This window comes from Nylanderia fulva, unplaced genomic scaffold (assembly GCF_048542155.1).
Source record: "Nylanderia fulva isolate GAGA-0341 unplaced genomic scaffold, ASM4854215v1 Scaffold25, whole genome shotgun sequence".
In the NCBI taxonomy this organism is placed as follows: domain Eukaryota; kingdom Metazoa; phylum Arthropoda; class Insecta; order Hymenoptera; family Formicidae; genus Nylanderia; species Nylanderia fulva.
Genome location: NW_028190314.1, coordinates 108,228 through 135,799, shown reverse-complemented (window position 1 = coordinate 135,799; position 27,572 = coordinate 108,228). Strand labels below are relative to the sequence as shown.

Here is a 27,572-nt window from a genome sequence, read left to right as displayed (position 1 = left end):
TTAATATATTTAGTTATATGTATGTTTTTCTCTTAAAAATACTTAAACTTTTAAAGCCTTTAACATATTTAAAGTCTTTTTATTTGTTAAAAAACCAAATATTTTAACGATATCTATTATTTATATGTATATTATAATAATATATGTCTGAATATAAAATACATTCCTAAAGTAATAATTATATTACATTACGATATATAGAGAAAAAGACAAATATATAATTATTACACATAAAAAATATTTCTGTACCTTTAATATTATATGTTATAAATGTATTAAGAATCTTCAGATTATGTAAATGTTTTTTGATGAAAAAGTTATCTGTTATATCCGGGAGCAAAATATATCGAAAATTATACAATCTATGATAACATCGACCTTTTGTATCATTTTGTGTCAAAAATTTTAAAAATACTTGTAATTCTTCGAATGCATCATTATATCATATCACTCGTTAACAGTGCTGAAAAAAATTGGTGATCTACAAAATAGTCTCAGTTATATTTTACAATACTAAATTATATTATTTTTCTAAATTTTAAATATAGTATTATATTTTAATTATTTTATAAAAATAAAAATAGTTCTTTGATTAAACAGGAAGGTTTATTTAAATATATTATTTAAATGTTAACGTTTTAAGACGAGAAGAGTATATGTAGCTAAATAAATTGAAAAAATCTATGTTTAGATTTTGTCTCGAAAGATATATATTTCAGATTATTTTTCTAAAGTCATAATTTAAAATAGTCAAACTTACAAGAAAATATAATTTAAGCAAAATAAATTTAGAAACGCAAACGTATAATTGATAATTATATACAAAACATAATTAGAACTCCAAAGTTCTTTTTCTCATTTAATGAATGTTTGTTCTTTCTCTTTTTAATTATATATATATTTCTATTTTTTTTATTTAAAAATTGCGTCAAAGATATTTTATATATATCATGTCCAGCAAGTCATTTTCTCAAAATATTTCTCTCTCCCTTTTTTCGAAAATACCTACACACTTCAACTCGTCACTCAGGTTCTCCCGTTAATGCACTTCTCCCCACCCAACTTCGAACATGCAATAGAAAGAAGATGATTCTCGTTAGCCTTGATACACCTTTGTTAGCGTGGTAATAGTATGAGCGCGCATAGTTCTCGCGCCCAGGGATCGTGATACACGATCCGCCGCACTCGGCTATATCGTCGATCGCATAGTCGTCATTATCATCATCGGCTGCGCCGTCGTGCAGTCATCATCGAGTCATTGTAGCCGAGCGCGAAGATCCGTGTCTCGACGCGATCTAAATCTCTTCTCAGACGCAACAGTGACGCGAGGTCATTCTGATAACTGCAATATTTATATATAGATATATGTGCACGTTTGCCGTTTGATAATACTATCTAACTTTTAATAACTTTTAACGTGCCAGTAACACATCATTCGCATGCGAACGGTCAGTGTTGAATTGTGATCAGTGCGAATGCCGACGAAGTTCCTCTTGGTCGTTGCGTGACTTGACAATAAATCATCAACGGAGGAATAACGAGGTATTGTAACGCAAGACCAAATTGTGTTTAACTGTATGAGTTAAACGCTTTTATTCTTAGGTTTTTCTAATGTTCTGGATGTGATCTATATAAATATATTTACAAAATATTAAAGTTATAAAATATTAAATATATAGAATATTAAATATATATAACTACTAAATATATTTATATTATACACATTTATATTATATATATTATTGTAGATATTATATTCGCGCACATATATCTCTATATCCGCAGTAATCTTTTTTGAAATTGTTAACATTGATAGCTATAAAGGCATTGATTATTCTATTTGATCTTATCATATTGATTGATGAATTGAATATAGGGTGGGGCTATAAGATATATATGAAAAATAATGTAAAGAATATTTTGCGAACATGAGATACAATACAAGTTTTAAGACATTTTATATAATTATTATATAATTATATATATAGTTATATAAAAAATGTATAAAAGTGACTTAACATATTTTTTTTTAATGATAAATGAAATCAAGAAATGAATCGTCATATTTTACTGACATGATTGAAAGAACACATTATCATTTTTTTATTAGCATCAAGTATTATTAAGATTAATATGTAGTTGTCTTGCATAGATTTTGTTATGCCTGCGGATCTTGTCATTTATGTAATTATTAAGTCATTAAAATGCACATGCAATTACTGTATTATTACAGTCGCAAAATTTCTAACCGAAAACTATATCTTCGTTACGCTGTATATAGTTGTGTATTATGCTGCAAAAATATTTTATAAATCGTTCTTAAGATTTATAACTCTTACGTTCGATATAAAGATTCGATATAAATAAGAACTCTTGCGTTCGATATATAAAAATTGAAACACGTATCGATATGCATACATTTATATCTCAATATGACAGATATATTAATTCGTTGTATATATTATTAAAAAATAATTATTGCAAGAAGTTGCATTACCTACTATAAGAATGATTACATCAGTTTTCGTATGAGAATCGCAAAAATAGATTGTAAAGTATTGTACAAAAATAATTTTGCCTATGTTTAATAATTTCTGATTTTAGGATAACATTAAATTGATATTTTTAAATCTTAGATTCGAAAATATTTTTTGCAATTATTCGAATGTTATACATAAATAATTTATTTCACAATACATGTGTACATATAAATTCGAGACTAAAATTATATTCAAAATCTAATAATCTAGTGTTATATTAAGAATTGAAATAGCAAAAAGAAAAGAGTAATGCATGTTCTTGTTCTTTTTCTTGATCCTTGGGAATAAATTGCATGAATAATTACATATGTTATTTTACTAGCGTGAACGAGTTACACTCGCAGAATTATATATGGTATACTAATCAGTTTTTGCATTGATTTTTTTTTGCTTTAACTGCTTTACATGAAGCACAGTCTAATTAATTTAATCGCTGTATATTGCTAAACACACAAGAGTCTTAGATATGTGCCAATTGAAAAATGTATGAACATATCACAAATATAGTTATTAGCTAAGAAATTATTACAATGTAATTATAATAAAAATGAATTTTATGTACGGATATTACATAATTGTTAACAAAACACTAATACTACAGAAATTATTTATTTAATAAATTTTGTTAAATTTCTTTAAAAAATAACTGACTTTTTGATATTAACTCATCAACTGAGGCATTTATACATGATATCGTAATTGTTAAAAAATTTGCTATTCTAAGCTATATTCACGCTAAAGCACGCAGGTCAACACGAAACACGTATAAAATTTGCTGAATTATAAATTAATTATTTTGACTACGTGATTCGGCGAAATAAATGATCGAAAAAATATAAAAAAAACTGTTTTTATATCTTTTGTTATCTTATTATTTACAGAACTCAAAATTGTTATCAAAATTATCGGTTATATGTATATCAATATTTTTATATATAATATTCGAAAAATTCGATTTAAACATATTAAGTTTTAACGTGACATACATACATATATACAATTGATATTACATAATTTACGTAAACATATTATATCACTGTAAAGTAAATCTCTTTATCAATATTATGAAACTTCTTCTATTATATATAAATATTGGCATACACAGATATTGTATCGTGTGTGTAATGCATAATTAAAAAATTTAATCTTTTGACAATTGATAATTTTTAGCATTATTAAAGATTAGTGCAAAGATATGCATTCACGATATCGATGTACTGTTGCTATCGTTATTAATTCGATATGCTATCTGTTTTTAAATATATAAATATCTGATATATAAATATTAAATACACATAGATAATTCTTTATCAATATTGATATACTATTATAATGCACAATCGATACTATATTCTACTAATTCTGTGCATTTACTGAATTTGACAGAATTTCACCAAGATGACGAATACTTTGAATACTTTGGTCCATCTGGTCAGTCTAGCGCTTTACGCCTTCACACTACACTATGCCTTCACCAAATTGTACTTTCCGTTCAAAAAATTCGAAAAATTCGATCCTGGTCAATTGAAGTACTTAACAATATGGGATGTGGTAAGTCGTAAATTTTTTTTCAATTGGAACAGATTAACCCTCTTTCTTTTTCTTATATGGATAAAAAATACTACATATGTAAAATATTAAGAAATAATTATAGAAAAGTCATTAATATATAGAAGTATTATAATTTTTTCGCAATACAAGTGTCACTATGGAAAAATTTATCAGAACTTATATGAATATTTACAATTTTTTGTGTATGATAGATAATTTGTAAGAATAATATTCAATTCACATTGCGATCGTTAACGCAGCATAATTTTTATTTTGCAATTTTTTTAACAAATTACATTTTATATTTTATGAATAATCTAATTCATTTATGAATAATCTATCCTTGTTATTTACAATAAGAGCGATCTAGCCATATTATTTGTTAATAATCTAATTATTTTTTATGAAAAATATGTTTTATGCCAGAAAAAATATCTCTATATAAAAATATTAATATATATCAAAATCAAATATTCAATATTATAAAGTATTATATAAATTAAGAGTTTTCATTGTAATCAGACTAAATCTACAAAACATTTTTTTATTTCCCTGAACTTTATGAAACATTCATAGATCATTTAACTTCAAGAGCGTATTATTGATGATGACGTAAAGTATTTTCTCTTGAAGATATGAAAATCTTATCTACGACAGAGATTTATAAAAGATTTGAATAGCAAGGTTAGAGGTCAATTTCTACTCCAATTGATTGATTATAGTTTGAAATGGAAATTGAGTTCAAACGATTCTGAATAGGCTCCCATATCAATTCTATACCAAATGTTGTTTAATTAATTCTCGAGTCGATCATCCTCGAGTTCTGCACGTGACATACATGTACACGGGCGGACGGCGATATGTGTATGTATGTAAAGTTTGTTACAATTTTTAGAAATCTATTATCTTGAAATTATAAAAAATAATTTATCACTGGTGAAATTGTAGTGTATAATTGTTCTAAAATAAGAAATATATCTAAATTTTATTATTATACATATATTATTATAAATTTTATTACGCATGTATATAAGAAAAGTGTCTAAAAATAATTAATATTTAAAAAATTAATTATTACGCGCTATCATTTTTTTATTTATTCTTTAATCAAATGTTTCAGATATTTAATAAAATAGACTGTATATAATTAATACGAAACATTTATCTTTTGAGAAACATAAATAAAAAATAAAGAAAAATTTAATTCTTATATATAACTAATGCAAATGATTAGTTTAAATTTTAAATGTAGAAATATTTTACACACTCTATATACAATATTAATTAATATAATTATTTTATTATAGATATTTTAAGGTGCTTATAATAAAATCTGGTAATATTTTATACAATATATACATTTAAAATTTAACGAGATAACACTACATTTACCTGTCAAAAACTAATAGAAGAAATGACTAGTTTCTGATAAAAAAATTGTCTTGAAAAAAAAAATCCTTTTTTATTGAACAGTGTAATTATGGCAGAAATAAACAAGCAAAAAATTTGAAAAACAATACACAAATCATAAAATTGTTTAACCCACAATTGTTCTTCGTCATTCAAAGCTTCCTTGGATCAGCTTCTTCTTTCATGTTTTTTTTTTTTTTTTTTTTTTTTTTTTTTTTTACGACATATGACACTCACATGACACTCACTTGCGAAAACATGGTTGATTATGATCATATTCGCACCAATCACTAGAATCACGACGATTGCACAGCACTTTACGCGGCATTTCCAACGTTAATCACGTGGAATGCGCACTTTGTTATATTGTAATATATATTGAAAAACAACGCAAAAACTATACTCACACGCAAAAGTTGCTAATATCATATGGTTTTTATTCCGCGCCATTCGTAACATTGTTATTTTTATTTTATCGGATATGCTAATTTCTAAATAGTTTTTATTTCAGAATGATCATTATATTTTGTATTACAATATAAAATTAATTTTTTTTAACAGGTTGAGACTGCGTGTGTGTGTGTGTATCATAAATATCGCATCAGTAATAAATCATCCATTAAAAAATCATCCATTAAAAAATCATCCATTAAAAAAAAATAACAAAGCACGATATTGTTTTCAGGAGCTGGTATAAAATGCATTACTTGTGTATTATTCGAAATGCATAGCCAGCATAATAATTTACAACTTGTGTATCACATATGAGACTTGTGGTTTGTAACTTTCGGACAAAGCGAAATTAAAAATACGACTTCAATCTGTTAATTTTTAATATTCTAGTTAAGATAAAATATTCATAAAACATATGTTTCTAAAAATGTATAATCGTTTGACTGATTATTTGCGCGATAGATTTCGATATAAAATAAGGCACGCGAAATATGTATTTTAATAAATCACTACTGGTATTAATAAACATCCCGAAATGTGTTTACGGTTATTCGGTTGAGCTTTAAAGCTACGAAATTAAAATACAGGCGACTATGAGTTATTAATTAAATGGATTATGTAATGCCAGGAGTCGAGCCATTCTTTACACGCGATATTTTATTAATGACCGAGAAATTCGATAACAATATCGGCAAAATTATAATATCGCGCGATATACTAAGCGAATCGAATTAGTAGCTTGTTTATACGCGATAATCATCGGGAATTCATTAAGTTTGATAATAAACGCAGTTTGTACTGATTTTAGATGTAGAATAAATCGCTAGTATTTGTCGCGATCACGTTTTGGTAGATAATACTACGACATATACATCCTTCCCACTCGACTCTCACCACGTGAATGACAAGGTGAACACGTTATAGACATAAGACAACCATATGATTATGTCCTTGACGTCACGAAATATTTAGCATAACACGCGGCATATAGATGTATACGAAATACTTTGTTTCCTTGAGTTTTTCATGGAATATTATTAAGATAAGTAATTTTTTTTTTGTAGAAGCATAGGTTGAATTAGTTGATTTCAAATGACATTTACATATATTTAAATAAATTGCGAAATAATTAGAAAAATAAACTTATTACTATATAAACTCTAAACGGTTGATAAATTAACATAAATATGATAATACGATGTTGTAATAAAGTTGTAATTTTCAATTAGTTCTTGATAAAAAAAAAATCTGTTTATTAGTCGTCATAAAACATATTAGCGTGTTAGTTAGTCGGTTAAATTGGGTTACGAGTTGTCGAGATTGCACAATTTTGGTTAGTGAAAGAAAGTGACTATATCTTTTTCACGATTGCATTAATAATTTTGTAGTAAATTCCAAGTTTCCGTAGAAACTTCAGATCTTGATTAAGAATAATAAATTAATCTCTCCTTCTGTTTCTTCCCTTTCATCTTCTGAGAAACAGATTTATCAGAAGACGAGCAAACAATAAGCGAATTTAATCACACGCTGTAAAGAGAAATATGATGAAACAGGAAAATTTAAGAGAGAGATAGAGAAGAAGTACAGAAGAACAATTTTAAAGAAAGGGAAGAAAATCTCAGAATTCCAATAAACTAGATTGAAAAGACACGCCTACATTCGAAGGCGACATCCGCTTAAGGTCTGTAAATAGCAAGTGGAGACGTACAAAATCAATATTTGATCAACAATGAGTCTATATAATCGGATCCGCTTCTCATTTTAATTTATGGCATTAATATATCTCTCATTCTCTCGAAAAAAGAGGAGAAAAAAGGCGCGCTATTTTTAAAACCGAGCTTACTTCGAGCGCGAGTGCGCCCAAGATAGACCCTCGGCAACCCTCTAATAAGGGAGCGTGGGGTGCCCGGAATGACTCGATCCGTCACTGGGACGTTTCTTCCTCCTTCACCCTCCTTTCGTCATTCCCTCGTGAACGCGGCCGCGTTGAACCAGTGCCAAACGCACGCACGCTGCGGTCTTTTCTCCCTTCCCTCTCTCACAGTTTTACTCCATTATCCATCAGTAAGTCGCGGACCGCCGACACGAGTGCCTCGAGGAGTGTTTTCGTGCGACGACCACGTGAGACTTGACAGAGAATCTCTCTCGCGCTTCGGGAAATAAATAAACCGGAAAGACGCAGCGAGAGGAGGACCGGGATACGTAGTATCGGCCGCTTTAAGAAAATCGAAGCGCGCGTTTTCCGCACCAAGTAAGGGTAGATCGATCGGCATCCCCGAGGTCGTCGAGACGGCCGTAAGCCGATTAAAAATAGGGCTCTCTCTCTCTCTTCTTCTTCTTCTTCTTTCTCTTCTTCTTCTTCTATTTTTCTTATTCTCGCGAAACGCGAAGATCGTGTCGATGGACGACGATGAATATGCGGAAAATTCGCAGGAAAAGTGTGTTGTTGTTGTTGTTGTTGTTGTTGTGCAACAATGCAAAAATATACAATCTCCCTCGTATATCTCATTTACACACGACATGAGGAATAATTAATAATTTCCCTGTACTTTGTACTCGGAAAAACACATGGAAAATCGTGACACGTCGCGACTTCCGGTCGGAGAGGAGGGATGTCGTAGGTTAGGTGTCCGCGTTCCCGGCGTGGCATCGTCCGAATTCTCCGCACCGATATCATCTCCGGTTAGGTTCAGCGTGGCCTCGCGAAGTCGTATGGACGCGTGGGCGGACGTCGTCGTCGCGCCGGAATGTGATGTGTGCACGACGAACACGTGACGTTGTAGACATTGTGGCGCGCGAAAATCCTTTTCCCTTATCTCGCGACGAGAAGCAGGTGAACCGGGAGAAATTCGATTATGCGAGCGAAATATTTTTGCCGGCTGATATCTTAAACGGGCGGGAAAAACGTTTGAAACATTTTTGTCCCCCTTTTCCTTTCTTACGTGAAATTACACGGTGAATTTCTTCCTTATTTCGTAGGCTTATGATTTTGTTGTTACATTATGTTTCTGTTTTTCCCAAGAAAGTAGTTATGGAAGCAATTTATGTAATTGTGAGGAATATGCGAAGTACCATCGAGTGTGTTGATATATGTACAGAAAGAAAGAGAACATTCAAATGTCGGATCATTCATGAAGATAGCGAACATAATAAATTATTGTGTTGTGTTTGACACCGTAAATTTAATGTAATATCTTTAGGGCTTTAATTCTCTATGCTAGGAACAAAAACTAAATAAGAGTAATTCAGAATGATATATTTTTTTTTAAGATAGTGAAACGATAAAGAAGAATGAAAAATATATATAATTATGTTATATGAATATACAAATAATATATAATGCAAATTTATTGTGTAGTAACATTTATCTGAAAGAAAAATCGTAATCAATGCTTGCAAATTATGTTCCGATAATTTATTTTTCAAATTCGCTTGCAGTTCAATTTTATCGTAAAATAAATATAATAGTTCAAACATAGCTATTTTTTTCTTTATGAAAAGAGATACAAAAGCCTTGATATTAAATAGTTTATTATCTGTATATACATTGTTCTTTTCATTAATATATTTTTATGCAAATAAGATATTTAGATTAAAAATAGATAAAATGTCATGCGTTGTTAAAAATAATATTCGCACATTCTACTTCATATTTTTTGTCGTATAATTTTGTTAAATAATACTATATCGTCTGTATATACATATGTACATTATTCTTTTCATTAACATACTTTCATGCAAATATAGGTTAAATATAGAAACGAATTCAAATTCGAAAGTAGAAATTCATACATTTGTACTTTTCATACTTTTTAGCATATCGTTTTGGTAAATAATCTATTATATATTCAACTATTAATCATTTCTCCGCTTTATTTTTTTTTATTTCCGTATTTATACATACATATATTCACATTTCTTTCATCATGTATATGAGAATTTTTTTTTGTTTATTTTAAATCTTTTTTATCTCTCTCGCATCATTCTTTCACAATTTATTCGCAATTATTTGCAACATACTCTTTAACTGATGTATACGACTCTGTGACAGACAGCAACACCACAAGTTGACAACTTTTAATCGACAGCACGCGCATCCACAAAGGAAATATAACGGAAATAAAAAAAAAAAAAAAAAAAAAAAAAAACAAGTATCGGAGATGACAATGTATCGACGATCACAGAGTAAATGCCATTCTCGGAAGGATAATCGTATTGCTCCAGATTCGCGATCCGTGAACTAAAAAATCGCTCTATCGCGCAAAGTGAATTATGTAACTTAATAACCGGCAACGGGTCACCTAATATTTCTTTTAAGCGCTCCACATTCCATATTAAATTTGTGAAAGAGAAATGCTCTATTAATTTCACGCTTCGGCAGCACGGTTAAAAGAAAAACCTACAAATAGGTGAGCCCCGATTGACCCAGTAAAAATATAAGGCGAATATTATGTGTGACTTGAATTTATCAAAGACTTTGGACACACTGCGTAAAAAGCCGCTTTGTAAATGAGATTTCAGCTAATATATAAGCAAGAATTTAATTTTTAACGAGTTTTTTCTCCGGGTTTCTAACTATTTTTCTTTTTTTAATTTTTATAATTTGATGTAGATATCGGTATTTAAAAATTCGCTTTTAATACCTGCTATATATTTCATTTAAAAGTTTTTCTCTCTTTCTCTTTATCTCGCTAATTTTCCAATAATCACACACAGTCTCTCTCTATATATACTTGCTTGATTATTAAATATTTACAAATGTATCCTCTCTTTAGATTATAATCACGGTTTGTCAGAGAGTTTCGTTGAATTAAGGTTAATGCCAGTCTCTCTCGTAATATACTTTGCGCTTGCTCAAAGTGCTTTTACATTGTGTAATGTGATTAGCAGCAACATTTAAGCGAAAGATAAAATGAGAATGCTTCTTGGTTCCCATCCAAGATATTTTTTTACATTTTAGTTTCCCCCTGTGACATAATATTTAATTCCCCCGCTTTTTCATTCATCGAAAGTGAACGCGAAACATTCACTTTTTTCGTGGAGAAAAGTAGAAATCAAACGTAGGTAAAAAACAGTACAATGATAAGGAAATAAAAAATATCATATTTTTTAATTTCGTTAAAGAGGCAGATTTATATAAAATTTTATGCAAAGATATATATGTACCAATTACCTAATAATGTAATATAGAACGTGGTTCCGATATTGACATTTTTAAGTATTACAAAATTTTATTCAAGCGAGAGATTATATTGAAGGATATGTAAAAATCAAGTTGAGAGAAGATATTCATTGGATGACATTGATTTATGTAAATTATGCGAAAACTAAACGAGGAAAAGAGAAATCGTGTACGGTAATATTATATATAAAACGAAAGCCACAGTTTTTAACTTTCTGGATTAATTGACACTCCAAATTTCACCTTTACTTAATCCTTCCGGACGTCCAGATGTGTGATGTCATCCAACGATGTAAATAAATTCTCATTTATCGTCAATTCACGGACGATCGCGATATTCGCTTTTTTCCTTTTTGTGACGATTCATTCCTTCCTGCAGCCGTGAAAGAAAGATCAGTGTGTTGCTTACAATTAGTTATATTTGAAATGAATTGTATACACGTAGCGTGTACACATATATGACAGTAATAAATGCGAAAAGAAAAGCAATTCCCTCGTGAATCACACAGAATGCAAAAACAAATTAAGACCCGTTAATGCATGTCGAGTCTCTTTCATAGCCGGGTATACTTAGTTACGTATAAATTATGTAACTCAGCCATATACACTCGCTTGCATAATGTACGCACGTGTTGGGAAATTATCAACTGGAACTTTCCATCTCTCCGAACTTATATTTCCTTTTACATATTCATCACTTTTATCAAAGCCGCTTTCGACAATATTGTAAGAAATCTGCTGCGCTAATCAAATTGAATAACAAATCGCGTCCATCGACCTCGATACCGACTTCGATAAGTCATTTGCAAATAAGTTATGTATATATAAGAATTGCTAGAAACTAGAACTGATGCAAGTAAGAAGGGATCGTGTGCAACAAATCTGAGAAAAAATATAAACTAAATTTTCTTTTTTTTTTCACATATTTTGTCTTTTCAATTTCTCGTGTATATTAATTTAGAGCACAAAACAAGATTACGAGTATAAATATACATAGCGAATATATACCTGTAACTTACGAACATTATGAATAAAAAAACTCATTGTGCATTTTTACATAATCGGATTCAAAATACTATGTTTAATAAATAATTGCTAAATCTCCTAAATCGCTCTATCTTTCTCTCTTCCAACTGCATTTTTCATTATTGCAGCAATTTCTTCGCGTATATTAATTTTCTGAAGGTAAGATGTGTTAAAATAAGGCAACAACTCTCTTGGAGGAGGACTTAAATATATGGTAAGGAATTGCTGCAATATTAGCTGACACTCTGGTAATGGAAAATGTGGTTGAGAGAGCAAGAATTTGCAAGTACAGTTTAGACAGAGCGGTTTGGTTAACATATTATTATTCCAAATTCAATCGTGTAAAAAAAACCATAGTTTAAAATTAACCATACATTTGCAATTTGTATTTTTTTATTCAATTTAAAACTGATGGACACTAACGAGGTGATCATCTTTAATATTATGAGTATATTACAAATGTGTTTGTATTGTAAATGTATTTAGCAATTTTATATAAAACCAAAATGGTAAATTATTAGAGTTTCTTTCTCCTGACCAGATTATGCAACAGCATTTATCCAGATTTATTAATCCGGTTTGTTATAATTAATAGGCAGACATTCATAGATCGAATGTAATCAAATACGTAGCTATATTTGTTTAAGTAAAAACATAATATATTGCGAAACAAGCCGCTGCCACAGAATGTAGTTTCTTGCTAATTCCATGCAAAAATGTTATGAAATTATTCAACAAAATAGTGCGATTATGTAATTATTATAATTCCGTAACAATGTGTTATAATAATATTAAATAGAAATGATATCAAATTAGGTACTGAAAAAAATGTTTCAAAAATGTGTTCGTAAGTTTGTATTGGCAAAAAGAGCGTGTAACAGAAAATCTTATTAACATTAGCGATAAATGAATCTATTCGTATAAATGTCTTACTACACTGACATATAAATCTGCAATTTTAATATTTTAATTATATTATTATCGAATTTGCGCGCATTATATCGCTCTCTCTCCTTGTTGCTGTCAGGTATGAAAGATTTCTCGCGGTTTATTAGCGTGGGATACGAAAGTTGCAATCCGAATGATTCGAAACATTACGAAATAGAATTATTTATCTCGTCGAAAAAAAAGATATATATATATATATAATAAGCGCGGACACTCGTACCTGCTTCCTACTCTTGCTAGACGATTGATGATATCGTCGAGGATCATTAAAGGAGATAATTACGCATAGTTTTCAGACTACTCGCGAACAGCCGTGAGATGCGAGAGGGCCTAGCAATCGGATTCCATGCGGTTACTTTCCTGCAGTTCGCTTTCGCGGTTTTTTACGATTACACATATACGATCGTACCGTACAATGTCACGAGGGTGCACAGCGCCTTCGGTGGGAAGTTCAAGTTTCTAACGTTCTGGGATGCGGTTAGTATCGATGTACAAGCTGAGTGCGCCGTTTTGATTAATCAAGTTATCACCCCTTGGTGTCGGATGCACGTTACATATGCACGTTGCACACAGAAAATACATACACCGAGAGAACTTTCTCTTAGAATTTACTCTGAAAATTATGGTAATCGTGGGACAATATATTATGGTATTGGAAGAATTTTATAAGAGAGTTTCTCTGGTTATATTTTTACCGGAATAAAAAATATTCATATCTACCACAATAAGATATAAAATATATTCGATTAATTTTACTATGTACATATTAAAATTTTTTATGTGGTAAATATTAATCGGAGAAATTTACTGAAAAAAATAATTGTGTGAAACTATATAATTATGTTGGGTTTTTTTTCGATCCAGCATAATCATACATAATTGCTACCCATAAGGAAGATTACAGATTATATGTAATTTCATACGAAATATATTTTTTTCAAGATCAAAAATATTCCACTGAACATGGAATTACACATACGAAATGCTAGTAATGTATAAATGCCATAAAGTAATGTTATAAATAAAATGGATAAATGCTTACAAAATAAAGTTCTAATAAAATAAAAATACTAAATTTAAAATTACGCAAGTGATTTTTGCATTAAAATGGTAATTTTATTTTTTTTTATTTTAAGAAATATGAAAATTTATTACAGTGATAATTAAGTAATTTTTCCAATTTAGAACAAAAAATTTCCATGTAAAAGTATATAGACTTTTTTCACTGCTCTCATAAGATTCTTTCAATATCATATTGTCCCACGATTACCATGATTTTCAGGATAAATTCTAAAAGAAAATTCTCTCCGTGTACATACACACATGGATACATACACAGATACAAATGTGTTTTTGCATTTATTTCTTGCATTGATCTTTTTGCTGTTACGAACAATGAAATTTCGTTGTAACGATTGACGAGAGAAAGAAATGTTTCCCTGTAATGGAATTTTCATGAAATTGTTATTAGAATTGTTGATAGGATTCAATCTCGATACATATATCGCGATACTATATGTATAACAAGATCTCGCAACAATTCCGAATTTAATTTAAAATCTGATCAAGTTTGTCGTAACGAGATTTTATTGCAACGAGATTTTATTCTCTCATCGCTATAGCTTGATCTTTAAATTTTATTTTACTTCAGGATCGTGTTTTTATAAATATATAAAAATACATATTTATATATTTATATTTACAATTATTTTACATCTTTTACATAATATATTAATATATATGCGATTATACATATATAAAATATTACGTATACACAGCTTTCAGTAACAGCTTCATCATTAGACATCATTTTAATTTTTCCCCGAGTATAAACGTCTTTTTGCTCATTTGTCGATATTTCTTTTCAAAAGAAGAAAAAATTACTGTCCGCATGTCTTCCATGTGGTAATATCGCACGGAGATGATGAGAAATTCTACTATTCTTCACAAGAACCGATTCTCCGCGATCGTTTATCCAGTAACCACGTGCAATGTATTCTTATTGCCATGTTATGCAATAGTGAAAACCGACACGTCCATCTAGTGTACCAGCGCGATCATAAAAAACACAAATAACTGGTGATATAATATTCTTCAAGACGGACAACGAAGACAGAAGAAAACGGGATATACTCATCTATGATTATCGGTGAAATTAGCAATTATATAGAAGAAATTTCTCCTTCAAAAAATATGATCCTACTATTCTAGAAACAATTTTTTTTCTTAATAAAAAAAATTTTATCCTGCTATTTTTAGTTCGAAAAAAAACGTAGAAATCTCATCTTGTGCGAGAAAAAATCTCCATTCTCCACATATATAGTAAAATGCTAAAAAACAATTACTCGTCGAAATATAAAACTGAAACTAGATAAATTTTAGAGACATGTCACGACTGAACGAATGAACGCAACGTATTTAATAGATATGAATATATGTTGGAATTATTTATTTTCCTTTTTTTTATTTTTTTTTATTTTTTTTATTTTTTTTTTATTTTTTATTGACAACGCGTCTCGAGCATACCAAAAAATATATTATTGGGAAAAACAAGTGAATGAGCAGCTCTTATTCCACTCAATTTGTTCTGTTGAGCTAAACGCGTGACTCTACATTCGACCAGATTATATTCAAGCATTTTATCGCCGCGCGAGAGATGACATACTCTCGACCATTTCACGCTTAAATTGCCGCTATCATGCCGATCGTAAAGAGCAAAATTCAATTGTTTAAGCACCACTTGATATTATGCAGTGAACAGGAGGCACGCGTCACACAAGACTGCTTATGTGCAACGTCAATCGATCGATAATTACGCTCAAATGCTCGCTCGGACTCGAATTAATCTTTTCACTTAGCAAAATGAAGAAAAGCAATTTCCGTATCGCGTTGAATTTGAAGTTTTTAGATTAATGGGATTTTTATCCGTTCAGTTCGTAATTATTATAATAAGTGTATGATAAAAGTTGTACGATAAAAGTAGTTCATAAACACACAAGGCTTTATAATGATTAAAAAACTTTTTTTCGTAAAATTTTTAACTCTTTACTCTCAAAGGAGCTCAATTTCATTAGATGCTAATTAGATGTTAATTAGATGCTAAGTAGTTTAATTGATATGAAGGATAGCGCGCAGATAATGAGGTCACACTTCCTCTTGTGCTGCTGTCAACGAGTTAGAGCCTCACTTGACGGAATTGTACGCGACAGACATGTATTTGTGACTGACACGTGATGGATTTAAATGGACGGCATAAAATAAGTCTTGGATCAATATTTGGTTCGAGATGTCAATACTAGATGAACGCTTGAAAGAAATCGCATATACGCAGTACAAAATAATACACACAAAGAAAAAAGTTCGTAATATTTTATATCTTGTTGACGCTTGTATTTTATGCAATATATATAAAAGAAATTAATATCTATATAAAGAAAATTAACATCTATTATATATAAATATTAGGAAAAAAAATTAAATAAAAATATTTAAAGTGAAGGAAAGAGATGTAAAGCTACGTGCAATACGTATATATTCACAATCTGTGTGATAAAAGCACGTGCGTTGATTATAAATGTGACTACTAATTGCAAAATTAACACTACTATGTGAAATATTTGTCCAATTCGTCTTTCTTCGGCTGATTCAAACGGCACTCGAATATGTGTATGCTAAACTATGCAAATAATATATTTTAAGTGATAAAGTACACATTTACGGTAGCAGTTTGCATAATTACGCTGTTCTGAATTGAGCAAATAGTCTTCGTCATTCATTTATGTATATGTTTTTGCTTATTTCAAGTACAAAGAAAAGTACGAAAGAGGACCGTTCAAAACTCTGTCACAGACGTTCTATTTGACTTTTGTGTTTGACCAATTATACGCTCAATTTTCAGCCCGCTTTATTAATGCATCCAAATTGATCTCAACGACGAAACCGACTACTGTCACTTAAATCGGTCGTCGGACGATAATATTAATTTAGGCATTGCACATAAGTTTAAAGTGATATATATTTTTATATACGATCCTAGCCGTATTGTGTAAGCTGATTGTTAAAAATATTTATTGACTCATTAATCGGAACAGTTTGAAATGTCAATTGTGTTCTAGATTCTACAAGCCATATTCTTCTTAATATGTCTCTTGAACGATTTCTACGGCACGAATGCCGTAAATCCAAAGAAACCACCCTTCGTACGAAAGTTGAAGGATTATTTCCATGCGAGTATCGGATTTCCTGTCGCCATGGTAAGTATAATTGATCTCTTTTTTCATATTTTTTCCTACAATGTTATATTTATGTTAAAACTCAAGAAATATCAAAATTGATCAGCTCCAGAAAGGAAAAGAAAAATATATTTCAATAAACTGACTTAAGTATAAATTTACAATGGTAATTTAAATGTATTATTATGCTATTTTGTTATAGTTTTCGTTAAAAGTATTTCCATTTTAAGTACTGCGATAACGCAAATACTGTCCAATTTAGCATCTACAAAACGCATAATTGTAAAATGTAGATATATGTATATTTTTTAATTTAAAAAACTGCATGGTTTGTTAAAAAATATCTATATATTTATATATGTATATATCTATATGTTACAATTCTGTGTTTTGTATATATTTTTTATTAAAAATTAATTTGCATTAATTTAATCACTTTAGAAGATATAAAAAAAGTATTCGAAACTGTGTGACATTTTTTAAATGGAACATTAATTTTAATATGTCCGTCTTTTTTCGATAACTAATTATGCATTTGCCCTGCATCTAAGGATCTTTATGACCGGAATTTACTTTTCACGTGCTTAATTTTATATGAATATTATTTGCTATCAAGTGCATAATATTTATCAAAATAATGTGTATATAACATATAGATATATAATATGTATATTTATTTTTGTTAAAAAAATATCTGTATTACAAATTATGCGTTTTATATATATTTTTATTAAAAAATAATTTGCATTAATTTGATCACTTTAGAAGATATAAGAAAAAATATTCGCAATTTTGAGACATTTTTTGAATGGGACATAATTTTACTCTCTCTTTTCTATAGCTGATAGCTAATTATATGCATTTGCTCTGCATCTAAGGATCACTATAAATAATTATAATAATTTTACTCTCTGTTTTCTATACAAGTATAGCTAATTATGCATTTGCTCTGCATCTAAGAATCTATATAAAAACGGATAATTTACTTTCTATATGCTTGATTTTATATGAATATATAATCTGCTATATCGAATGGATAAAATTTATCGAAATAATGTGTTTCGATAAAACGTGTAATGTCAATTCTGTCTCGCAGTTCGTTGGCGTGACCTTCTGGGCGTTGATGTTCGTGGACCGTGAATTAGTATTACCGAAAGCATTGGACCCGTACTTTCCATGGTGGTTGAACCATTTAATGCACACGATGATTATGGTGACGACCGTGTTTGAAATGATCGTCGCACCACGACAATATCCCAAGCGATCTCGCGGTCTCGGAATACTGGTGAGCTTCATGCTCGTGTACTTAGTTTGGTAAGTAAAACGGATCTGCGTATCCGGTCTTTATAATAACACCTTATATAAGTATATTGGAATAACTTTAATAACGTTTTATATATTTAAATATACATTTAACTTTAATAACTCTATACGTAATCGGTTGGAGAAAACACATTGTGTATATATATATATACACATAATGGCTTATATAGGTAGGATGCAAACCGGTATCTCTTGTTAAAAAAATAATCTTTTTTTTATAAGATTATATTTATACAAAATTATATTGTAAGATTATATTTATCTCTTGTTTTAAAAAATCTTCTTTAAATCTTTATATAATTTCTCTGTCTGTTCCTTATTTATATATACATATGTATGTAAAAAAAATTGTCAAAAAATAGCCAAAAAAATTTGGATTATCGACGAAAATATTTCAGGATGCACATAATTTATTACAAAAGCGGGATCTGGGTGTATCCTGTGATGGATGTGCTAACGCAGCCGCTACGGATCCTGTTCTTCGCGGTGCTGTTAATGTTTTGCACGATTCTATACTTCGTCGGGGAGATGCTGAACAACATCGTCTGGGGTAACGAACACACTAAGCATAAAAAATCTCATGCCAAATCCAAGTAGCCTCGCCCAAGCGGGTGATCCCTATAACCGGGTGATGTGAAACCATGTTCGCGTTCTTGCCTGCCGTCTCTTTGCGGTGGTGGTGAATAAACCAGAATGAAATCTTCTTTCTTTTTTTTCTACACCTCCGTTGCAGCATGCACGTATATTATATTATTATATATTATTTATCGAAAGTTAAACGTGTCTCATTTTAGAAAATCTTTGCGTTGTATATGTATGTGCATGCGAACATAGCGCGCATTTATCAAGGTATAACTATGGTGAGGATCGAACCGCGGTTAACCCGGCACGATGGAGATAACATATGTAAGTGAGCGAACGCATGTGCAAGATGCAATGCATTTCTATGTGTGATCACGGACAAGGGAGACTAATTTCCTGTAAGGATGTTCTTATTTTTTTCTTTTTTTTCGCGCGCGCGCCAAATCAAAACACGATACACACGCACCTTTTTTCATATCAATATTCCCCCGTCCCCTACGACAATACTTATTTTTGTACTTTCGTAGAGCGAGCGATCTTATTATATTGTTGTGTTTCTCTACCAATAAAATAAAGTTAATGTGGTGCACGGAAAATATACTGTGTGTATAATATATATATATATATATATGTGCATATATAAAGTATACGATATAGTGCGTACAACGCAACACAAACTTGCCCCTTCTAAAGTCCGGATATATTTGTGATCGAGTGTAGGAAAAAAATACGTAGCAGAGAGCTTGGAACCGGATTTGAAAACGTAGAAACGCCCGAGAAACGGATACAAGAGGAATCTTAAATATCTCTCTGTCTCTCTATCTGTCTGTCTATCTGTCGTAAAATACCGGTCACATCCGAAGATAACATCGTCAAAGACATTTTCTTGCTACAAGTGAGAAAAGTGCCTCGGCGAGACCTAGTATTAATTTACGAAACGAAGATTCAACTTTCCGACATTGACGTAATATATATATATATATATATATATATATATATATATATATATATATATATATTCCATGTATGATTATATTTTGGTTTAATTCAGCGGCGTATTTAGTGATATAAATATAATATATATATGGCCTAAATGTTGATATTTTTTTAGAAATTTTTTATTAAATAAGTTCAGTGGATGAGTCTCTCTTGATATTAGTTAATTTGTGCCAAAATATAGTATATATTTAAATCAGAACGTACACTATCGCGCGTGATAGCTACGCAAAAGTATGCATTGTTCACAGAGTTCTCTGTGATTGAATATGTAATAAAAATGTAAATGACGATAATTTTACTCCAAATTTTTTTTCCTCTTGAAAAGTAATATCATTAATGTAGTAGAATTTTGACACATTGGAAGAAAGCAATATACATTTTAGAATTGCATATACCATATAGTAATAAAATGTTTTAGATATAAACACATTTAAGAAAATATTGAGAATAGTAAAACTACATTTTAAAAAAATGCGGTATGTATGTACACACACACACACACACAAATATTCCATATCCATAAAAATATTAATAAGAATTATGAAAAATATATAAAAAACAATGATTAAAAAAAACAGCTTATAATTAGTAACTTTCAATAGAGACATTTGTCATAAATATTCAGAATGCAATTTTTTGAGATTTTTGTATTAACAAAAAAAATGATCCACTGAATACTACTTTTCCGCAACTGTGAAGAATGTAGTTATGGTAAAAGTAACATGTAATATCTAATATTTATATAGTATTAAAATGTAAAGAGCGTGTTTATTGTGTGTTTATTGCCTCAGAGGCTGTATTCTGTAACTCGTAACAATGAGTCGCTATCGTTAACATCTCGTTGTGCATATATTTTCATGTTAAAATAGATGCATAATGATAACGACCGTTAACGATAGCAACTTGTTATAGATTACAGCCCTAGCGAACGTTTAATTTAGATTATATAATTATATATTGAGAAATAGATTTTGTTTTTTTTTTCTCAAATTAGCGCTATAATTTATAGACGATAGAGTAATATGATGTAATAGAATTATATAAAATCAGAATTATATAAAACGAATTTTATTAGCTACTTGTTAAAAAAATATACGTATAAACAAAGAATATCTTACTGTCATAGAGCGTTCGATATACACATTCTTATATAAACGTTTGAATATACACAATTATTAGAACTATAATAGTTTTTCATTTTTGCGGGAAAATAATGTTTATGACGTGTTACATTTAGAAAAATTCTAGTATAACAGATTAAATTATATTATTTTAGAGCACTTGCGCGATGTGCAAGTTGTCGATCGTGCTGAGATTTGATTACTATTTTAGCAATAATAAAACGTAGAAAAATATCGATATGCATTATTGTACTTATAATTTCGTCGAGTCAGTATTACTTTATCCGATTATTTCGTTATTTCTTTCGCCTTTTCCCTTACCTATATATATATAATTTACAATAGTAACGACAACTGTCAAAAATCACATGATCTCACTCTTATTTAGAGAATACTATAACGATTGCAGATAAGAGTGATAAGAAGAAATACAAAGATATATAGTATGTAAAGTATAATGTCCCATTTAATCAATCACTCTAAAAAAATTTTTTTATTGTACAACAAAATGTAAATAAAAGTTTGATTTGACTTTTTCCTAAAGAACACTTTTCAAGATTATTTGAAGGTTATTTAATAATAGTTCAATTAAAAAAAAGCCTAATGATCTTGAAAAACGACTTAAAAAAGTTAGCGCTATTTTCCTGTTCTTTAAGTTAAATAATTTTTATTTAAAACATTTTGTTAAACAATCAAAAATTAATTTTGAGAGGTGATTAATTAAAAGGACACCCTGTCTAAAGTATATAAATAGTTCAATTATGTGTAACGATACAATAGTTGTACAATAATTGTTACTTAGATGAACAATTACACTATTTAGCACGTACCTTGTTTTATATGCACATTTCTCAATATACACTAAAAATATACATATATAACTCCCTCAGTCTTATGTCATAATATTCTTGCCTTTTTTCAATTGCGGCGATATTTGAGTCCCTTTAGAACTACAATGTCTGTTGTTGATTATTTCGTCGATACTTTGCTTTAACTCCTCCATTTCCAGTATATCGAGCGGCAACGAGGTCTGCGTCGCCATTTCTCTGGCGTTAGTAGGTCCGTCGTTTTGCAGTAATCTCGTTATTTCTGGATAACACGAGGTGTGACTAGAATCCATGTCGTCCATCACAGTTTTCCTATACATCTCCTTCTCGTTTTCGTTCTTCATCTTGATATCGCTCGTCTCTTGAAGCAGATGCTTCAAGATCGATTCGTCCTGCAGGACGTATCTGCTCCTGTGACTACTTTCGCGGTTTCTACGATCATCCTCGCAAGTTTTACAATTTTTACTGCTACTTTTCTTGCTACGCTCATGCACTTCCTCTGGATCTAACATTTTTACTTCCTCATCCAGCTGACTGTCTTCGCTGTCGCTATCTTCCGGTTCATCCTCCTTCTCCATGTTACCCGCCTCTATGTCGACGTCTTTATCAGTCATATCTTGACGTCTCTTTTCATCACTGCTTAGATTTTCGTCACTGGCGCTTTGCCTTTGTAACAAAAAGGGCAACAGCATGCCTGTATCTTTGGTGTCGATAATTTTCAAAGGTCGCTCATCCAACCCAGCGTTTCCCGGTCTCCTGCCCATATTAGGCATCTGAATTGGAAACACCATAGGTGTTTGAGCCATCAGTTGACTATCCTGGGAAGTGGTGCTGCCTCTCCTGGAGAGTGGATCGATTTTGCTCGACCGGGATTTCGCGAATTCTCTTCTGTTCTTCCCACGACGGCCGCGCGACCGATTGGCCACCTTCCGGGTAGTCTTCATCTGTGCAATCTGCACGGATATTTGCGAATCCAACGAATTTCGCCTGGATTCCATGGAGACGCATCGAAAACTATAACTGATCTCAGAATCAGCTGAATTTCGTCTATTGCTAGACACAGATCCGGTAGTACCACCAACCAGTGCACCTCTTCGCGTCACTAATTTAGGCAGAGCAGCTGCCCAAGTCGTGAAGTCGCTGTAGTCTTGAGATGCCGCAGAGTTGAGATCAAAATTCAATCCGACCGGATCCTCGTGAACGTTGGCAAAACTTAATGACAAACGTCCGGCTTTGTTAAATGTTTTACGTTTCGCGAAAAAATGCGCGATAAGCTTATGCTTGCTCACTCTTATAGGCTCAGTCTTATCGTCAGAATCACGATTGAAGATTCTACAAGCAAAGAGAAAACACATACTATTCAAAATCGCATTGATGGCAGCAAGAGTAATTGTTGATACGGTAAATACTTAACGTGTGTCGAAATTTACCTTCTCAGAAATCTACACCAGGTGTTCACAGTCGAATTGGTCCAAACCCACGAGGACATAAGGATGCCGGTGGCAAATAGTGCAAGCAAATGCAATTGCAGTTTACCTGTACTAGGCCTTGTATCTATTTTGCAGTCAGACACATCTGCATACATCGTCGTTATCGCGCATCTGTAAATAAACAGAATATCAATATAGTAGATAATACAATACAACATAATACATGTGGTGAAATATGCATCCAATGAAAAGCTTATTGATACAAAAAGAACAATTAATATTGTATATATTATATACATCCAGGCTTTAACGTTATAATATTGAAATCCTTACATCATATAATTTCTGTAGCTTTGTCGCCATTCCCAAGAGTGTTGAATTTCGTAAATTTCACAATAAAATGTTACAACAACCGCTGCAAGAATAGCTATAGAAAAGAACCCCATTCTGACGATAGTTTGTTTTATCTTTGAACTTGCCCTTTCGGATATAATTTCTTGACTGCTTATCTTTAAGCGTATAAGTGTGTAAAGTCCTAAAATAAGTATAACATTATAGAAACAAAAGATACTCTTTATACATTATAAAGAATACGAATCAATACTCACAATTTATATTAATACAGAGAGCAATGAGAAAGAGATATGAGAACTTTTATTATTATCATTTTAGTATTCTATATTTTATACAAATATACATAATGAATGAAAAATAATACTTACCTCTACATAGAAAATATCCTCCTACTAGCATAACAATTAACACTGGCCCTAATACAAAAATCTTTGCTGCATGATCAGTGTAACCCACGAAGCATATTCCTGTCATGCTGTTGCCATCGATTCGGCCTAATGCCATAATTGCGACTGTTAAAACGAGTGGTACACACCAAGCGATTAGATGAAAATAAGCACTCTTCTTGTTTATTCGATCTTGTATTGTACCAAGTGCTCGGAAGCTCATATGCCAAGTATATGTTAAAATAACGAACCATACCATAGCCGCCATTAGGAAATAATACACAAGGACAAAGACAATGACACAAGACAAGTTCTCTCCACTGTAAATACATAAGTATTTTACAAAATTGTATCTTAAAGTTGCAAAATTTATTATTAAAGTACTTGTAAAACGTACCTCGGTTCTCTCATCCTTAGTGTTCCATCTTTGCGACATATAATTACCTCTCTGCCAGTAGGAGAGAATTGGACTAACCAGCCGATGCAAGAAACCAAGAAACAACCATTAATATAAAATATTACTAAAGCTGGATATTTATTTGCGCTTCTCCAATCTATCAAAAATGTTATCTAAAATATAATATATAATTATAAATAATTAAAGCATATATTACTGTAATAAAATTATAAATATACTTATATTTGCTATACACTTACAACAGTAAACAAATTGAAGGCACAACAGATACCTGCAGCCCATATAATAAACGAATGTATTTGATTGTGTTCATCAGAGGTGTATAATGGATTATAACATTCTGTTCCACAGCCTTCCACTCCATCAAAAATTGAGAGGACATTGTCAGTAGGCACGAGAGGTTTCAGACATTTACCAGTGATGTTAAATTTCAATTCTCTAATGTCGTTTTTGCATAATCGTGGAAACAATTTTGTATTGTCACATTTTGCGAAACTCGGCCATATCGTGTGATTAATCAACATCCTACAGGGCCCTGACACCATTTTGCACATCTCTTGAGACGGCAGCTCGACCGTATTATTGACGCATTTTGGCATGAATATCGAGCATAAAAACGGTTGAACAACAGCCCAGCACTTTGGTACATGTTTCAAAGCTTGTAACAAGTATAGTCTGTCCTGAAAATAGAAAAATGTGTATGAAAAAATGTTTTAAAATTACATAAGTAACACAAAATGCAATATTTAATATATTAAACAATAACAACGTGTTATTAATAATCATGCTAAAAGAATAAAAATATATCCAGATATCACAAAGTGTTAGCATAAAATTAAACATTCTATTCGAGAAAGATAAGCTTGTGTGAATAATGAAAAAGGAAATACCTGATATAATTTCAAATCTAATTCTGGATACTTAAACTTCCAAATAAGAAGTAGGCTCATTCCATAGAATGCTTCATAATGCTAAGGTTTTAACTTGCATGCATCTTTTATGAAGGTCATGCCATGCGCTTTATTGGAGAAAAGAATAGGAAAAAAAATATTACCAATGCAAAGAATATTTAAATAATAATCTTATCTACCTTAATAATGGCTTGAGTCACACGCTCAGGTATAAGATCCAATGTTGTAGAGGTATAAGGCAATTTCGTACCCATGCAGGTACTTTCTTGCAGAGGAACACATTGAACAGGTCTGCGACAAGTTAAGACATCTGGTGACAGTTCTCTTATAGAATATCTGTCCAACAAATAACTTGAATCTTTCATTCTATGCCGAGGAGCCAGATCCATGTCCTTCCATGTATTATTTTCTCCATTATTGCTGTTAGGCTCATGCTCCAGTTCCGAAGATGATCCGTGAAACAGCAAGAAACAAAGGACCAGCAAAACTATCATCTGTGAGAGTAGAAAACAGTATTTCAATTCTGGAGTCAATAAAGATAAAATTTCAGAATAAAAAGAATAAAATATAGACGTCTACTTATTCCAAAAAAAATGTGAGAAAAGAGATTCTATTTTTTTACAAATACAAGATTGTGCTATCTAATCAATAATTAATATTTTTAATAACAGAGAGTCATGTGAAGCACGTGGATAAACAATAGATACGGAGGAGCGAGGAAGAGACTTTTCGCGTACTTTTGTGCACATCGCGTTCACGAGTCGAGACCGTTGTTCTTATACGCGGTTTCAGCTAACCAACCGGGACGAGGTCTTGATTTAGTTCCGCCGAAACGTCTCGCATCTTCCACGGTCTCGCCGGAACAGACAGCGTCCACATTCGAACCAGCCGGACCACACACGATACTCCTCGACGGACCACCCACGATGCAATTCCCTTATATCCTCGCAAGTTTGAATGCACGCTATAATTGATTCCGCGCATTGCTCACCGGTGGCAGCACTATATTGCGCGGAGAGATCAAGGGCGAATAAAGCCTTTGTGGATCTGCGAGCTTCTTCTTAGAAAATTTATTAAATATTTATTTTATAAATTTTTATAAATATTTATTTTATAAATTATTACAATATATATTCAAAGAAATAATTATACATAAATATATAATTCATATATTTGCGAGATACTGTTATCAGGATCTCAGATGCGTAACAATTAAATATAAATTTTTTTTAATGTTAGCTAGAATTAAAATATTGAGAGAATAGATTCATAGATAAATGCAAAGAATGCAATTTTTAATATAGAGATCATTTTATTTTTACATGTGTAATGAAATTACAATTTTATTATTAAGCGGATTGTACAGCATTTTTTTTTATTATACAGCACTTATATCATTATTATGAAAGCTTTTTACAAGATGCACTTACATACTAATGATAAAGTACAAGATTAATGGAATATATTAATGGAGAATTGCTTATTATTTTCTGAGTTTTTTCTGAAAATTTAAGATTTTTGTTTCAATATTAAATATTTTTTATTCATGCTTTGAATCAGATGACACAATTGGCCACAAATATATAAATCAATTGGACGACATTTTTCAAGCAGGATAATCCTATACAAATTCTAGTCTTCACGTTAGATCTAATTTTATTATAAGAAAAATTTATTGTCTCAAAATAATTTTGCAAATCAAATTTTAATAAAATCAATGTGAAGGATGAAAGATTCAGTCTTATGTTGAGTCCAAGTAAATCTGCTAGCTTGTGATTCCATATACTCATTTCTTGAAAATTTACTACAGTATTGGCCGGCTATCTGACTTATAATATAATCGACATAGTTTTATCTATTTACTCTATATTGTACAAAC

The 27,572-nt window shown here is 30.8% G+C and overlaps 2 protein-coding genes and 1 long non-coding RNA gene across 10 annotated transcripts; 2 read left to right on the top strand and 1 right to left on the bottom strand.

The window, feature by feature from the left end:
• Window positions 1–1,133: 1,133 nt before the first annotated feature.
• Window positions 1,134–21,601, top strand: LOC114944675 (androgen-induced gene 1 protein). 6 transcript variants are annotated; one of them, XM_085483488.1, is made up of 6 exons: window positions 1,134–1,542; window positions 3,927–4,091; window positions 17,226–17,363; window positions 18,439–18,656; window positions 19,064–19,215; window positions 19,968–21,601. In XM_085483488.1, the coding sequence occupies exons 2-6, from the start codon at window positions 3,939–3,941 to the stop codon at window positions 20,012–20,014; spliced, it is 708 nt and encodes a 235-aa protein (XP_085339614.1). In that variant the 5' UTR covers window positions 1,134–1,542; window positions 3,927–3,938; the 3' UTR covers window positions 20,015–21,601. The 6 variants fall into 6 exon arrangements, with proteins under 6 accessions (XP_085339614.1, XP_085339615.1, XP_029176551.1 ...); XM_085483489.1 differs by lacking the exons at window positions 1,134–1,542; window positions 3,927–4,091 and adding exons at window positions 7,989–8,075; window positions 13,400–13,587 and having other exon boundaries at window positions 19,064–21,601; XM_029320718.2 differs by lacking the exons at window positions 1,134–1,542; window positions 3,927–4,091 and adding exons at window positions 8,017–8,205; window positions 13,407–13,587 and having other exon boundaries at window positions 19,064–21,601.
• On the bottom strand, window positions 21,299–26,676 carry smo (smoothened, frizzled class receptor). 3 transcript variants are annotated; one of them, XM_029320649.2, is made up of 8 exons: window positions 26,431–26,676; window positions 25,873–26,187; window positions 25,022–25,462; window positions 24,762–24,934; window positions 24,347–24,684; window positions 23,958–24,159; window positions 23,625–23,795; window positions 21,299–23,550 (listed from the first exon to the last, which is right to left on the bottom strand). In XM_029320649.2, the coding sequence occupies exons 1-8, from the start codon at window positions 26,440–26,442 to the stop codon at window positions 22,260–22,262; spliced, it is 2,943 nt and encodes a 980-aa protein (XP_029176482.1). In that variant the 5' UTR covers window positions 26,443–26,676; the 3' UTR covers window positions 21,299–22,259. The 3 variants fall into 3 exon arrangements, with proteins under 3 accessions (XP_029176482.1, XP_029176490.1, XP_029176501.1); XM_029320657.2 differs by having other exon boundaries at window positions 21,299–23,526; XM_029320668.2 differs by lacking the exon at window positions 26,431–26,676 and adding an exon at window positions 25,673–25,800 and having other exon boundaries at window positions 25,873–25,939.
• Window positions 25,931–26,511, top strand: LOC146722954 (uncharacterized). Its single transcript, XR_014924850.1, has 2 exons — window positions 25,931–26,288; window positions 26,365–26,511. It is a non-coding gene; the product is annotated as an uncharacterized LOC146722954 (long non-coding RNA).
• Window positions 26,677–27,572: the final 896 nt, after the last annotated feature.

Bases quoted from the DNA above. Each gene is read 5' to 3' on its own strand.
- smo (XM_029320649.2), bottom strand. The intron at 24,160-24,346 runs GTAAGTATTATT...TACTTATTTTAG, and splicing joins AGGATATTTTCTATGTAGAG to GACTTTACACACTTATACGC. The intron at 23,796-23,957 runs GTAAGGATTTCA...GTTTATTTACAG, and splicing joins AGCTACAGAAATTATATGAT to ATGCGCGATAACGACGATGT.
- LOC114944675 (XM_085483489.1), top strand. From the start codon at position 13,429: ATGCGAGAGGGCCTAGCAATCGGATTCCATGCGGTTACTTTCCTGCAG. The intron at 13,588-17,225 runs GTTAGTATCGAT...ATTGTGTTCTAG, and splicing joins TTCTAACGTTCTGGGATGCG to ATTCTACAAGCCATATTCTT. The intron at 17,364-18,438 runs GTAAGTATAATT...TCTGTCTCGCAG, and splicing joins TCGGATTTCCTGTCGCCATG to TTCGTTGGCGTGACCTTCTG.